At 40.5% G+C, this 14,459-nt stretch overlaps 2 protein-coding genes across 17 annotated transcripts in view; one reads left to right on the top strand and one right to left on the bottom strand.

Moving 5' to 3' along the window:
• LOC309620413 (uncharacterized protein) overlaps window positions 1-14,459 on the bottom strand; it is a 90,327-nt gene that overhangs the window by 41,716 nt on the left and 34,152 nt on the right. For 5 of the 6 annotated variants that reach the window (XR_014239526.1, XR_014239527.1, XR_014239528.1 and 2 more), the window contains one exon: window positions 13,374-14,192. The exons of the other annotated variant lie outside the window; for it this stretch is intronic. The gene's annotated coding sequence lies outside the window, so the exon portion shown is untranslated. Of the gene's footprint in view, window positions 1-13,373; window positions 14,193-14,459 lie in introns of those variants that run through there. 6 annotated transcript variants of the gene reach the window in all.
• The window catches only part of WNK3 (WNK lysine deficient protein kinase 3), a 141,053-nt gene that overhangs the window by 103,575 nt on the left and 23,019 nt on the right, over window positions 1-14,459 (top strand). The window contains exon 21 of one of the 11 annotated variants that reach the window (XM_082376513.1): window positions 5,178-5,190. The exons of 9 other annotated variants lie outside the window; for them this stretch is intronic. In XM_082376513.1, coding sequence (XP_082232639.1) covers window positions 5,178-5,190 — 13 coding nt within the window. Of the gene's footprint in view, window positions 1-5,177; window positions 5,191-6,527; window positions 10,368-14,459 lie in introns of those variants that run through there. One more of the 11 variants, XM_082376521.1, reaches the window with a different exon arrangement.

The raw sequence follows: 14,459 nt of genomic DNA, 5'->3' as shown, positions 1-14,459 counted from the left end.
TTTGTTGAGGATTTTTGCATCTATGTTCATCAGTGATATTGGCCTGTAGTTTTCTTTCTTTGTGACACCTCTGTCTGATTTTCGTATCAGGGTGATGGTGGCCTCGTAGAATGAGTTTGGGAGTGTTCCTCCCTCTGCAATATTTTGGAAGAGTTTGAGAAGGACAGGTGTTTGCTCTTCTCTAAATGTTTGACAGAATTCTCCTGTGAAGCCATCTGGTCCTCCTGGGCTTTTGTTTGTTGGAAGATCTTTTAATCACAGTCTCAGTTTCAGTGCTTGTGATTGGTCTGTTTATATTCTCTGTTTCTTTCTGGTTCAGTCTCGGAAGATTGTGCTTTTCTAAGAGTTTGTCCATTTCTTCCAAGTTGTCCACTTATTGGCATATAGGTGCTTGTAGTAATCTCTCATGATTCTTTGTATGTCTGCAGTGTCAGTTGTTACTTCTCCTTTTTCATTTCTAATTCTATTGATTTGAGTCTTCTCCCTTTTTTTCTTGATGAGTCTGGCTAATGGTTTATCAATTTTGTTTATCTTCTCAAAGAACCAGCTTTTAGTTTTATTGATCTTTGCTATTGTTTCCTTCATTTCTTTTTCATTTCTTTCTGATCTGATCTTTATGATATCTTTCCTTCTGCTAACTTTGGGGGTTTCTTGTTCTCCTTTGTCTGATTGCTTTAGGTATAAGGTTAAGTTGCTTATTTGAGATGTTTCTTGAGGTAGGATTGTATTGCTATAAACTTCCATCTTAGAACTGCTTTTGCTGCATCCCATAGGTTTTAGGTCCTCTTATTTGCATTGTCACTTGTTTCTAGGTATCTTTTGATTTCGTCCTTGATTTCTTCAGTGATCTCTTGGTTATTACGTAGTGTATTGTTTAGCATCCATGTGTTTGTATTTTTTACAGATTTTTTCCTGTAATTGATATCTAGTCTCATAGTGTTGTGGTCGGAAATGATACTTGATATGATTTCAATCTTAAATTTACCAAGGCTTGATTTGTGACCCAAGATATGATCTATCCTGGAGAATGTTCCATGAGCACTTGAGAAGAAAGTGTATTCTGTTGTTTTTGGGTGGAATGTCCTATAAACATCAATTAAGTCCATCTTGTTTAATGTATCATTTAAAGCTTGTGTTTCCTTATTTATTTTCATTTTGGATGATCTGTCCATTGGTGACAGTGGGGTGTTAAAGTCCCCTGCTGTGAATTTGTTACTGTTGATTTCCCCTTTTATGGCTGTTAGCATTTGCCTTATGTATTGATGTGCTCCTATATTGGGTGCATAAATATGTACAAGTGTTATATCTTCTTCTTGGATTGATGCTTTGATCATTATGTAGTGTCATTCTGTGTCTCTTGTAATAGTCTTTATTTTAAAGTCTATTTTGTCTGATATGAGAATTGCTACTCCAGCATTCCTTTGATTTCCATGTGCATGGAATATCTTTTTCCATCCCCTCACTTTCAGTCTGTATGTGTCCCTAGGTCTGAAGTGGGTTTCTTGTAGGCAGCATATATACGGGTCTTATTTTTGTATCCATTCAGCCAGTCTGTGTCTTTTGGTTGGAGCATTTAATCCATTTACATTTAAGGTAATTATCGATATGTATGTTCCTATGACCATTTTCTTAATTTTTTGGGGTTTGTTATTGTAGGTCTTTTCCTTCTCTTGTGTTTCCTGCCTAGAGAAGTTCCTTTAGCATTTGTTGTAAAACTGGTTTGCTGGTGCTGAATTCTCTTATATTTTGCTTGTCTGTAAAGGCTTTATTTTCTCCATCGAATCTGAATGAGATACTTGCTGGGTAGAGTAATCTTGGTTGTAGGTTTTTCCCTTTCATCACTTTAAATATGTCCTGCCACTGTCTTGTGGCTTGCAGAGTTTCTGCTGAAAGATCAGCTGTTAACATTATGGGGATTCCCTTGTGTGTTATTTGTTTTTTTTCCCTTGCTGCTTTTAGTATTTTTTTCCATTTAATATTTTTACCTTGGTCCTTCATTTGCTGTGTGTTTCTCTGTCTTCTCATTTTGCTTAATTTACTGTGTTTGTGGTCTCCTTTTCACAGGCTGCAGGTTCATAGTTCCTGTTGTTTTTGGTGTCTGTCCCCATTGGCTAAGGTTGGTTCAGTGGGTTGTGTAGGCTTCCTGGTGGAGGGGATTAGTGCCTGTGTTCTGGTGGATGAGGCTGGATCTTGTCTTTCTGGTGGGCAGGTCCACGTCTGGTGGTGTGTTTTGGGGTGTCTGTGGCCTTCTTATGATTTTAGGCAGCCTCTCTGCTAATAGGCGGGGTTGTGTTCCTATCTTGCTAGTTGTTTGGCATAGGGTGTCCAGCACTGTAGCTTGCTGGTCATTGAGTGGAGCTGGGTCTTAGCGTTGGGATGGAGATCTCTGGGAGAGCTTTCGCTGTTTGATATTACGTGGAGCCGGGAGGTCTTTGGTGGACCAATGTCCTGAACTCCGCTCTCCCATCTCAGAGGCACAGGCCTGACACCCGGCCGGAGCACCAAGACCCTGTCAGCCACACAGCTCAGAGGAAAAGGGAGGACAAAAAAGGAAGAAAGAAAAAATAATAAAATAAAGTTATTAAAACAAAAAATATACATTATTAAAAATAAAAAATTTAAAAGTCATAAAAAAAGGAAAGAAAGAAAGAAAGAAAGAGCAACCAAACCATTAAAAAACTCCACCAATGATAACAAGCACTAAAAGCTATGCTAAGAAAAAAAAAAAGGACAGACAGAACCCTAGGACAAATGGTAAAAGCAAAGTTATACAGACAAAATCAAAGAAGTATATACATACATACTCACAAAAAGAGAAAAAGGAAAACAGTATATATTTCTATATATTAAAAAATAAAAAAGGAAGAGAGCAACCAAATCAATAAACAAATCTACCAATGGTAATAAACTCTAAATACTAAACTAAGGTAAACGTAAAACCAGAAACATATTACATGCAGAAAGGAAACCCAAAGTCTACAGTTGCTTCCAAAGTCCCCTGCCTCAATTTTGGGATGATTCGTTGTCTATTCAGGTATTCCAGAGATGCAGGGTACATCCAGTTGATTGTGGAGATTTAATCTGCTGCTCCTGAGGCTCCTGGGAGAAATTTCCCTTTCTCTTTTGTGTTCGCACAGCTCCCGGGGTTCAACATTGGATTTGGACCCGCCTCTGCGTGTAGGTCGCCTGAGGGCGTCTGTTCTTCACTCAGACAGGACGGGGTTAAAGTAGCAGCTGATTAGGGGGCTCTGGCTCACTCAGGCCAGGGGGAGGGAGGGGTATGGAACGCAGGGTAAGCCTGTGGTGGCAGAGGCCGGTGTGACGTTGCGACAGCCTGAGGCGCGCTGTGTGTTCTCCCGGGGAAGTTGTCCCTGGATCACGGGACCCTGGCAGTGGCAGGCCGCACAGGCTCTCAGGAGGGGAGGTGTGGATAGTGACCTGTGCTTGCACACAGGCTTCTTGGTGGCGGCAGCAGCAGCCTTAGCGTCTCATGCCCGTCTCTGGGTTCCACGCTGATACCCACGGCTCGCACCCGTCTCTGAAGCTCGTTTAGGCGGCGCTCTGAATCCCCTCTCCTCACGCACCAGGAAACAAAGAGGCAAGAAAAAGTCTCTCGCCTGTTCGGCAGCTCCAGACCTTTTTCCAGACTCCCTCCCGGCTAGCCGTGGTGCACTAACCCCTTCAGGCTGTGTTCACGCTGCCAACCCCAGTCCTCTCCCTGTGATGCGACCGAAGCCCGAGCCTCAGCTCCCAGCCCCCGTCTGCCCCGGCGGGTGAGCAGACAAGCCTCTCAGGCTGGTTAGTGCTGGTCGGCACTGGTCCTCTGTGCGGGAATCTCTCCGCTTTGCCCTCCACACCCCTGTGGCTGCGCTCTCTTCCGTGGCTCCGAAGCTTCCCCCCTCTGCCACTCGCAGTCTCCGCCCGCGAAGGGGTTTCCTAGTGTGTGGAAACCTTTCCTCCTTCACAGCTCCCTCCCACTGGTGCAGGTCCCATCCCTATTCTTTTGTGTCTGTTTTTTCTTTTTTCTTTTGCCCTACCCAGGTACGTGGGGAGTTTCTTGCCTTTTGGGAGGTCTGACATCTTCTGCCAGCGTTCAGTGAATGTTCTATAGGAGCAGTTCCACGTGTAGATGTATTTCTGACGAATGTGTGGGGAGGAAGGTGATCTCTACGTCTTACACCTCCGCCATCTTCTCCTCTCTCCGATCTATATTATTTCTTTCCTTCTTTTACCTTTGGGATTTTTTCTCTTCTTTTGCTACTTTCACAATGTTGATTCTTCCAGTCCAAGAACATGGCATATCTCTCCATCTATTTGTATCATCTTTAATTTCTTTCATCAGTGTCTTGTAATTTTCTGCATACAGGTCTTTGATCGCCTTAGGTAGGTTTATTCCTAGATATTTTATTCTTTTTGTTGCAATGGTAAAGGGGAGTGTTTTCTTAATTTCACTTTCAGATTTTTCATCATTAGTGTATAGGAATGCAAGAGATTTCTGTGCATCAATTTTGTATCCTGATACTTTACCAAATTGATTGATTAGCTCTAGGAGTTTTCTGGTAGCATCTTTAGGAATCTCTATGTAGAGTATCATGTCATCTGCAAACAGTGACAGCTTTACTTCTTCTTTTCCGATTTGGATTCCTTTTATTTCTTTTTCTTCTCTGATTGCTGTGGCTAACACTTCCAAAACTATGTTGAATAATAGTGGTAAGAGTGGGCAACCTTGTCTTGTTCCTGATCTTAGTGGAAACGGTTTCAGTTTTTCACCATTGAGGACGATGTTGGCTGTGGGTTTGTCATATATGGCCTTTATTATGTTGAGGAAAGTTCCCTCTATGCCTACTTTGTGCAGGGCTTTTATCATAAATGGGTGTTGAATTTTGTCGAAAGCTTTCTCTGCATCTATTGAGATGATCATATGGTTTTTCTCCTTCAATTTGTTAATATGGTGTACCACGTTGATTGATTTGAGTATATTGAAGAATCCTTGCATTCCTGGAATAAACCCCACTTGATCATGGTGTATGATCCTTTTAATGTGCTGTTGGATTCTGTTTGCTAGTATTTTGTTGAGGACTTTTGCATCTATGTTCATCAGTGATATTGGCCTGTAGTTTTCTTTCTTTGTGACATCTTTGTCTGGGTTTGGTATCAGGGTGATGGTGGCCTCGTAGAATGAGTTGGGGAGTGTTCCTCCCTCTGCAATATTTTGGAAGAGTTTGAGAAGGATGGGTGTTAGCTCTTCTCTAAATGTTTGATAGAATTCGCCTGTGAAGCCATTTGGTCCTGGGCTTTTGTTGGAAGATTTTTAATCCCAGTTTCAATTTCAGTGCTTGTGATTGGTCTGGTCATATTTTCTATTTCTTCCTGGTTCAGTCTCGGCAGTTGTGCATTTCTAAGAATCTGTCCATTTCTTCCAGGTTGTCCATTTTATTGGCATAGAGTTGCTTGTAGTAATCTCTCATGATCTTTTGTATGTCTGCAGTGTCATTAGTTACTTTTTCTTTTTCATTTCTAATTCTATTGATTTGAGTTTCTCCCTTTTTTTCTTGATGAGTCTGGCTAATGGTTTATCAATTTTGTTTATCTTCTCAAAGAACCAGCTTTTAGTTTCAGTGATCTTTGCTATTGTTTCCTTCATTTATTTCTAATCTGATCTTTATGATTTCTTTCCTTCTGCTAGCTTTGGGGATTTTTTGTTTTTCTTTCTCTAATCGCTTTAGGTGCAAGGTTAGGTTGTTTATTCGAGATGTTTCCTGTTTCTTGAGGTGGGTTTGTATTGCTATAAACTTCCCTCTTAGAACTGCTTTTGCTGCATCCCATAGGCTTTGGGTCGTCGTGTCTCCATTGTCATTTGTTTCTAGGTATTTTTTGATTTCCCCTTTGATTTCTTCAGTGATCACTTCGTTACTAAGTAGTGTATTGTGTAGCCTCCATGTGTTTGTATTTTTTACAGATCTTTTCCTGTAATTGATATCTAGTCTCATAGCATTGTGGTCGGAAAAGATACTTGATACGATTTCAATTTTCTTAAATTTACCAAGGCTTGATTTGTGACCCAAGATATGATCTATCCTGGAGAATGTTCCATGAGCACTTGAGAAAAATGTGTATTCTGTTGTTTTTGGATGGAATGTCCTATAAATATCAATTAAGTCCATCTTGTTTAATGTATCATTTAAAGCTTGTGTTTCCTATTTGTTTTTTAAATAAGTTTATTTGTATCATTTTTTTAGATTCCACATGTAAGTGATATAATATGATATTTGTCTTTCTCTGTCTGACTTAGTGCAGGTAGTATGATAATCTTTAGGTCCGTCCATGTTGCTACAAATGGCATTACTTCATTCTTTTTTATGGCTGAGTAATAGTCCATTGAATAAATATATATGCCACATCTTCTTTATCCATTCAGCTGTCAACGGGCATTTAGGTTGTTTCCATGTCTTGGCTATTGTAGGTGGTGCTGCTGTGAACACTGGGGTGCATGTATCTTTCTGAATTAGAGTTTTCATCTTTTCCAGATATATGCCCAGGAGTGGAATTGCTGGATCCTATGGTATTCTACTTTTAGTTTTTTAAGGAACCTCCATACTGTTCTCTATAGTGGCTGCACCAATTTACATTTCTACCAACAGTGCAGGAGGGTTCCCTTTTCTTCACATCCTCTCCAGCATTTATTATTTGTAGACTTTTTGATGATGACCATTCTGACCAGTGTGCATCTGGAAATGTTTTGCTTTCCCCTTGATATGGAATTCTGGTTGACAATTTTTTTTCATTTAACACTTGAAAAATATTATGCCCCTTGCTTTGACTTCCATGGTTTCTGATGAGCAATCTGTTGTCACCCTACTTGTTTCTCCCCTGTAGGTGAGGTGTCATTTTTCTCTGGCTGCTTTCAAGAGGTTTTCTTTGTTTTTAGTTTTTAGAAGTTGAATTATTTGAATTATTTACAAAACAAATAGACTCACAGACATTGAAAACAAACTTACGGTTACCAAAGGGGAAAAGGGTGGGGAGGGATAAATTAGGAGTTTGGGATTAACAGATACGCATACTATATATAAAATAGATAAACCATCAGGACCTATTGTGTAGCACAGGGAACTATATTCAACATCTTGTAATGATCTATAATGGAAAAGAATATGAAATATATATGTGTATAACTGAATCACTTTGCTGTACACCTGAAACTAACAAAACATTGTAAATTAATTATACTCCAATTAAAAAAAAAAAGACATTCCCAAATGAAGGAAAACCAAGAAAATATGTTGTTAGCAAACCTACCCTGAAAGAATGGCTATGGGAATTCGTGAAACAAAATGGAGATGATAAAAGAAGAAATCACATAAGGAAGGAAGAAAGAACAGAAAGAGTAAGGATATGGATGAAAATAATAGATTTTCCTTCTCTTGAGTTTTCTAAATTATGTTTACAGGTTGAAGCAAATATTATAACATGTTCCAAAGTGGTTCTCAATATACATAGAGGAAATATTTAAGACAATTATAAACAGGGGAGGGTAAAGGAATGCAAAAGGAGGTAAGATCTCTACACATCACTTGAACTGGTACAGCCAATCTGGAAAACAGCTTGGCAGTTCCTGAAAAAACTAAACATATACCTACCATATGAGCCAGCAATCACATTCTGGGGCATCTATCCCAGAGAAATTAAAATGTATATCCACACAAAAACCTGTACACAGAAATTTATAACAGCTTTATTTATAGGAGCCAAAAATTGGAAACAACCAAAATGTCTTTCAATAGGTAAATGGCTAAACAAACTCTAGTATATTGATACCACCAAATACCACTCAGAAATACAGAGGAACAAACTACTGATACAGTATGGATGGATTTCAAGAGCATTATGTTGAGGGGGAAAAGGTAATTTCAAAGGTAACACACTACATAATTCCATTTATATAAAATTCTCAAAATAACAAAATTACAGAGATGGAGAACAAATTAGCAGTTGCCAGGGGTTAGGGATGGTGAAGGTGGGCTGTAACTAGGAAGGAGTAGTACAAAGATGATCTTTGTGGTGCTGGAAGAGTTCTGTACCTTGATTGCAGTGGTGGTTCCATGAATCTATACATGTGATAAAACGGCACAGAACTGTACTAATGCCAATTTCCTGGCTTTGGAATTATACTAGAGGTACACTGGGGGAAACTGCATGAAGGGTACATGTACCCTTCTCTGTACTGTCTTTGTAATTTCCTGTGAATCTGTAATTATTTCAAAATAAAAAGTCTTTTAAAATGAAAAAAAAATAAAGCATGTGTTTCCTTATTTATTTTCATTTTGGATGATCTGTCCATTGGTGAAAGTAGGGTGTTAAAGTCCCCTACTATGATTGTGTTACTGTCGATTTTGCCTTTTATGGCTGTTAGTATTTGCCTTATGTATTGAGGTGCTCCTATGTTGGGTGCATAAATGTTTACAATTGTTACATCTTCTTCTTGGATCGATCCCTTGATCATTATATAGTGTCCTTCTTTGTCTCTTGTAATAGTCTTTATTTTAAAGCCTATTTTGTCTGATATGAGTGTTGGTACTTCATCTTTCTTTTGATTTCCATTTGCATGGAATATCTTTTTCCATCCCCTCACTTTCAGTCTGTATGTGTCTCTAGGTCTGAAGTGGGTCTCTTGTAGACAGCACATATATGGGTCTTGTTTTTGTATCCATTCAACCAGACTGTGTGTTTTGGTGGGAGCATTTATTCCATTTACATTTAAGGTAATTATCAATATGTATGTTCCTATGACCATTTTCTTAATTGTTTTGGGTTTGTTATTGTAGGTGTTTTCCTTCTCTTGTGTTTCTTGCCTAGAGAAGTTCCTTTAGCATTTGTTGTAAAGCTGGTTTGGTGGTGCTGAACTCTCTTAGCTTTTGCTTGTCTGTAAAGGTTTTAATTTCTCCATCAAATCTGAATGAGATCCTTGCTGGGTAGAGTAATCTTGGTTGTAGGTTTTGCTCCTTCTTCTCTTTAAGTATATCCTGCCACTCCTTTCTGGCTTGCAGAGTTTCTGCTGAAAGATCAGCTGTTAACCTTATGGGGATTCCCTTGTGTGTTATTTCTTGTTTTTCCCTTGCTGCTTTTATTATGTTTTCTTTATATTTAATTTTTGATAGTTTGATTAACATGTGTCTTGGCGTGTTTCTCCTTGGATTTATCCTGTATGGGACTCTCTGTGCTTCCAGGACTTGATTAACTATTTCCTTTCCCATATTAGGGAAGTTTTCAACTATAATCTCTTCAAATATTTTCTCAGTCCCTTTCTTTTTCTCTTCTTCTTCTGGGACCCCTATAATTCGAATGTTGGTGCCTTTAATGTTGTCCCAGAGGTCTCTGAGACTGTCCTCAGTTCTTTTCATTCTTTTTTCTTTATCCTGCTCTGCAGTAGTTATTTCCACCATTTTAGCTTCCAGGTCACTTATCCTTTCTTCTGCCTCTGTTATTCTGCTATTGATCCCGTCTAGATTATTTTTAATTTCATTTATTGTGTTTTTCATCATTGCTTCACTCCTCTTTAGTTCTTCTACGTCCTTGTTAAATGTTTCTTGCATTTTGTCTATTCTATTTCCAAGATTTTGGATCATCTTTACTATCATTATTTTGAATTCTTTGTCAGGTAGACTGCCTATTTCCTCTTCATTTGTTAGGTCTGATGTGTTTTTACCTTGCTCCATCATCTGCTGTGTGTTTTTCTGTCTTCTCATTTTGCTTATCTTACTGTGTTTGGGGTCTCGTTTTCTCAGGCTGCAGGTTCATAGTTCCTGTTGTTTTTGGTACCTGTCCCCAGTGGCTGAGGTTGGTTCAGTGGGTTGTGTAGGCTTTCTGGTGGAGGGGACTAGTGCCTGTGTTCTGGTGGATGAGGCTGGATCTTGTCTTTCTGGTGGGCAGGTCCACGTCTGGTGGTGTGTTTTGGGGTGTCTGTGGCCTTCTTATGATTTTAGGCAGCCTCTCTGCTAATGGATGGGGCTGTGTTCCTGTCCTGCTAGTTGTTTGGCATAGGGTGTCCAGCACTGTAGCTTGCTGGTCGTTGAGTGAAGCTGGGTCTTGGTGTTGAGATGGAGCTCTCTGGGAGATTTTTGCTGTTTGGTATTACGTGGAGCTGGGAGGTCTCTTGTGGACCAGTGTCCTGAAGTTGGTTCTCCCATCTCAGAGGCACAGCCCTGATGCCTGGCTGGAGCACCAAGAGCCTTTCATCTACACGGCTCAGAATAAAAGGGAGAAAATATAGAAAGAAAGAAAGAAAGAGGATAAAATAAAATAAAATAAAGTAAGATAAAATAAAATAAAGTTATTAAAATAAAAAATAATTATTAAGAAAAAAATTTTTTAAGTAAAAACCAAACAAAACAAAAAAATAAACGGACGGACAGAACCCTGGGTCAAATGGTGAAAGCAAAGCTATACAAACAAAATCTCACACAGAAGCATACAGATACACACTCAGAAAAAGAGGAAAAGGGGAAAAAATAATATTTCTTGCTCCCAAAGTCCACCTCCTCAATGTGGGATGATTCGTTGTCTATTCAGATATTCAACAGATGCAGGTACATCAAGTTGTTTGTGGACCTTTAATCCCCTGCTTCTGAGGCTGCTGGGAGAAATTTCCCTTTCTCTTCTTTGTTCGCACAGCTCCCGGGGTTCAGCTTTGGATTTGGACCCGCCTCTGCGTGTAGGTCGACTGAGGGCATCTGTTCTTCGCTCACATAGGACGGGGTTAAAGGAGCAGCTGCTTCAGGGGCTCTGGCTCACTCCGGCTGGGGGGAGGGAGGGGTATGGATGCGGGGCGAGCCTGCAGCGGCAGAGGCCGGCGTGACGTTGCAGCAGTCTGAGGCACACCGTGCGTTCTCCCGGGGAAGTTGTCCCTGGATCACGGGACCCCAGCAGTGGCGGGCTGCACAGGCTCCCGGGAGGGGCGGTGTGGATAGTGACCTGTGCTTGCACACAGGCTTCTTGGTGGCTGCAGCAGCAGCCTTAGCATTTTATGCCCATCTCTGGTGTCCACGCTGATAGCTGCGGCTCGTGCCCATCTCTGGTGTCCACGCTGATAGCCGCGGCTCGCGCCCATCTCTGGAGCTGACTTAGGCAGTGCTATGAATCCCCTCTCCTTGCGCACCCCAAAACAATGGTCTCTTGCCTCTTAGGCAGTTCCAGACTTTTTCCCGGACTCTGTGCTGGCTAGCTGTGGGGCACTAGTCCCCTTCAGGCTGTTCACGCAGCCAACCCCAGTTCTCTCCCTGGGATCTGACCTCCGAAGCCAGAGCCTTAGCTCCCAGTACCCCCTCCCGCCCCGGTGGGTGAGCAGAGAAGCCTGTCAGGCTGGTGAGTGCTGGTCGGCACTGATCCTCTGTGCATCAATCTCTCCACTTTGCCCTCTGCACCCCTGTTGCTGTGCTCTCCTCCGTGGCTCTGAAGCTTCCCCACCCCCCGCCCCACCATCTCTGCCAGTGAAGGGGCTTCCTAGTGTGTGGAAACTTTTCATCCTTCACAGCTTCCTCCCAGAGGTGCAGGTCCTGTCCCTACTCTTTTGTCTCTGTTTTTTCTTTTTTCTTTTGCCCTACCCAGGTACGTGGGGAGTTTCTTGCCTTTTGGGAAGTCTGAGGTCTTCTGCCAGTGTTCAGAAGGTGTTCTGTAGGAGTTGTTCCACATGTAGATGTATATCTGATGTATTTGTGGGGAGGAAGGTGATCTCCACATCTTACTCCTCTGCCATCTTGAAGGTCTCTGTTTATTTTTTTAGTGATTTTCCTTCACTAATTCTGTATTCCCTGAGTTCTTTGCTTGCCATTGAGTTCTTTGCTAGGTAAAAAAATTTCTAAAAAAATTTTTTAAAGCCTGGTATGCTAGGGTTCACACCTGGGCCAGTACATTTAGTAGTGAACCAATAATTGGTCAGAAGATTTTATTAAATGCCTTGTCTGGTTGTCGTTGTCAAGGAAATCTCTGTGAGAAGGCACACCTTCAGGCTTCAGTTTGCAAGATATCCTTTGAATTTACTTTCTGCTTGCCCAGGAACTCAAATCCAGCCAGAATTGAATGACTAGTCCATTCCCCCTTTTCAGGTCTTTCCTGGCATGGCAGAGATTTATATTCCCAGGAATATGTCAGAGGTTTTCAAAATTTCCTATAGTCATTTAGTTGTCCTAACATTGTTTTTAAATTCTAGACCAGGATCTTATTTTCCCAAACTGGAATCATAGCCTTAAGCATCTGATTTGTTGCCAGCACTTTCCTATCGTTTCAGTAATGCTCTCGAGGTAGCCCCTTACCTCCCCCCACCCCTCATACCCATGCCTTGCTGGGCTGAGCTGAACTCTGAGTGAAATCAAATATCCACCACACTAAGAATAGAGGTTTTCCCAGGTTGTTTCGAATTCAGACAAAATATTGACTGTGCTCTGGGGATAGTGCTTTTAAGGGCACTCAAAAAGAGGTCTGTTTTCTCCACTGACTGCAGTGTTCCTGGCTTTTGGCTACCACAACACTGAGCTGGGGTGAAAGGCGTATGGGAATTACGACAAGTTAAAAATGTCACAGACCTCAGTAGTTTGTCCTGGGTTAATGATTTTTATTTTGTTCTTTGTCTTTGGATAATTGTCAGAGTTCTGAAATGGTTGGTTTTAGTTGTTTTGCCCATATTTTCATTGTCTTAAGAGCAAGTTCACCTAGGTCCTTTCGCTGCATTTTTTGAAGGCATTCTCCTCCCTCTTTTTCTATTTTCTGAAAAAGTTTGTGTTGAATTAGTATCATTTCTTCTTTAAATGTCTAGAAGAATTTTCCAGTGAAACCATGTGGGCTCAGAGATTTATTTTTTTAGAGGTTTTTAACTGCAAATTCAAATTCTTGAATAGTAGTTATAGGATTACACAGGGTATAAATTTCCTGTTGGGTGAGTTTTGGTAGCTTGTGGTTTTTGAGAACTGGGTCCATTTCATCTACGTTGCTAATCTTTGTGTTTAGAGTTGTTCATTATTATCTTCTTAATATCTTGGATATCTGTAGTATTATCACCTTTTTAATTCCTGATATCTGTAATTTGCATCTTTTTTTCTTTGTCAGTCTTGTAGATGTTTATCAATTTTATTGATCTTTTCAAAGATCCATTTGTACTTTTATTGATTTCCCCTGTTGTTTTCCAATTTTAAATTTCACTGATTTCTGCTCTTACCTTTATTATTTCCTTCCTTCTACATGCCTTGTTTTTATTTTGCTCTTTTTCTGGTGTCTTAAAATGGAAGCTTGGATTTTTGATGTGAGACCTTTCCTTTTGTAATACAAGCATTTAATGCTATAAATTTTCCTTATGAGCACTACTTTGGCTGCATCTACCAAGGTTTTTAAAACTTAAGCTTTATTTTGGGGGTATATTTTTAGACTTACACAAAAATTATTAAGATAGTACAGAAAGTTTCCATATATCTCACGCCCAGTTTCCCCAATTATAACATCTTATACATTAGTATGGTACATTTATCACAGGTAATAAACCAATCTAGATACATGATTGTTAATCAAAATCCATATTTTACTCTGATTTCCTTAGTTTTTTTTTTTTAAGGAATTCTTTTGGGAGAAGGTGATTTCTTTTTTTTTTTAATTATTAGCACCTTTAATTATTATTTATTTATTTATTTGGCTGTGTTGGGTCTTCGCCTATGTGCGAGGGCTTCCTCCAGCTGCGGAAAGCGGGGGCCACTCTTCATTGCGGTGCGTGGGCCTCTCACTATCGTGGCCTCCCTTGTTGCGAAGAACAGGCTCCAGACACGCAGGCTCAGTAGTTGTGGCTCACGGGCCCAGTTGCTCCGCGGCATGTGGGATCCTCCCAGACCAGGGCTCGAACCCGTGTCCCCTGAATTAGCAGGCAGATTCTCAACCACTGCGCCACCAGGGAAGCCCTTCCTTAGTTTTTACTTTATATCCTTTTCCTGTCCCAGGATCACAGCCAAGGCACCACATTATATTTAGCAGTCATGTATCCTAGGCTCCTTTTGGCTTCAACAGTTTCTCAGAATTTCCTTGTTTTTGAGGACCCTGACAGTTTTGAGGAGTACCGGTCAGTTATTTTGAAGAATTTTGTTTTTGAACACATCTTTAATTACTGGTGTTGGGCAGGAAGAAATTTGCCTCTGTCCTTCTAGGTTCCTCTGGCTGGTCTAAGAATTAAATTAATATGAAACAAATTAATACGAGAAAATCAAACAAAAGTTTAATAACATGTATACATGGGAGACATTCACAGAAAGATAGACAAGATGAAAAGGCAGAGGGCTATGTACCAGATGAAGGAACAAGATAAAACCCCAGAAAAACAACTAAATGAAGTGGAGATAGGCAACCTTCCAGAAAAACAATTCAGAATAATGATAGTGAAGATGATCCAGGACCTCGGAAAAAGAATGGAGGCAAAGATTGAGAAGATG

This window comes from Balaenoptera borealis (assembly GCF_965194805.1).
Source record: "Balaenoptera borealis genome assembly, chromosome: X".
Lineage (NCBI taxonomy): Eukaryota > Metazoa > Chordata > Mammalia > Artiodactyla > Balaenopteridae > Balaenoptera > Balaenoptera borealis.
Note: the sequence above shows the minus strand (reverse complement) of the source record. Positions and strands in the feature narration are given on the sequence as shown.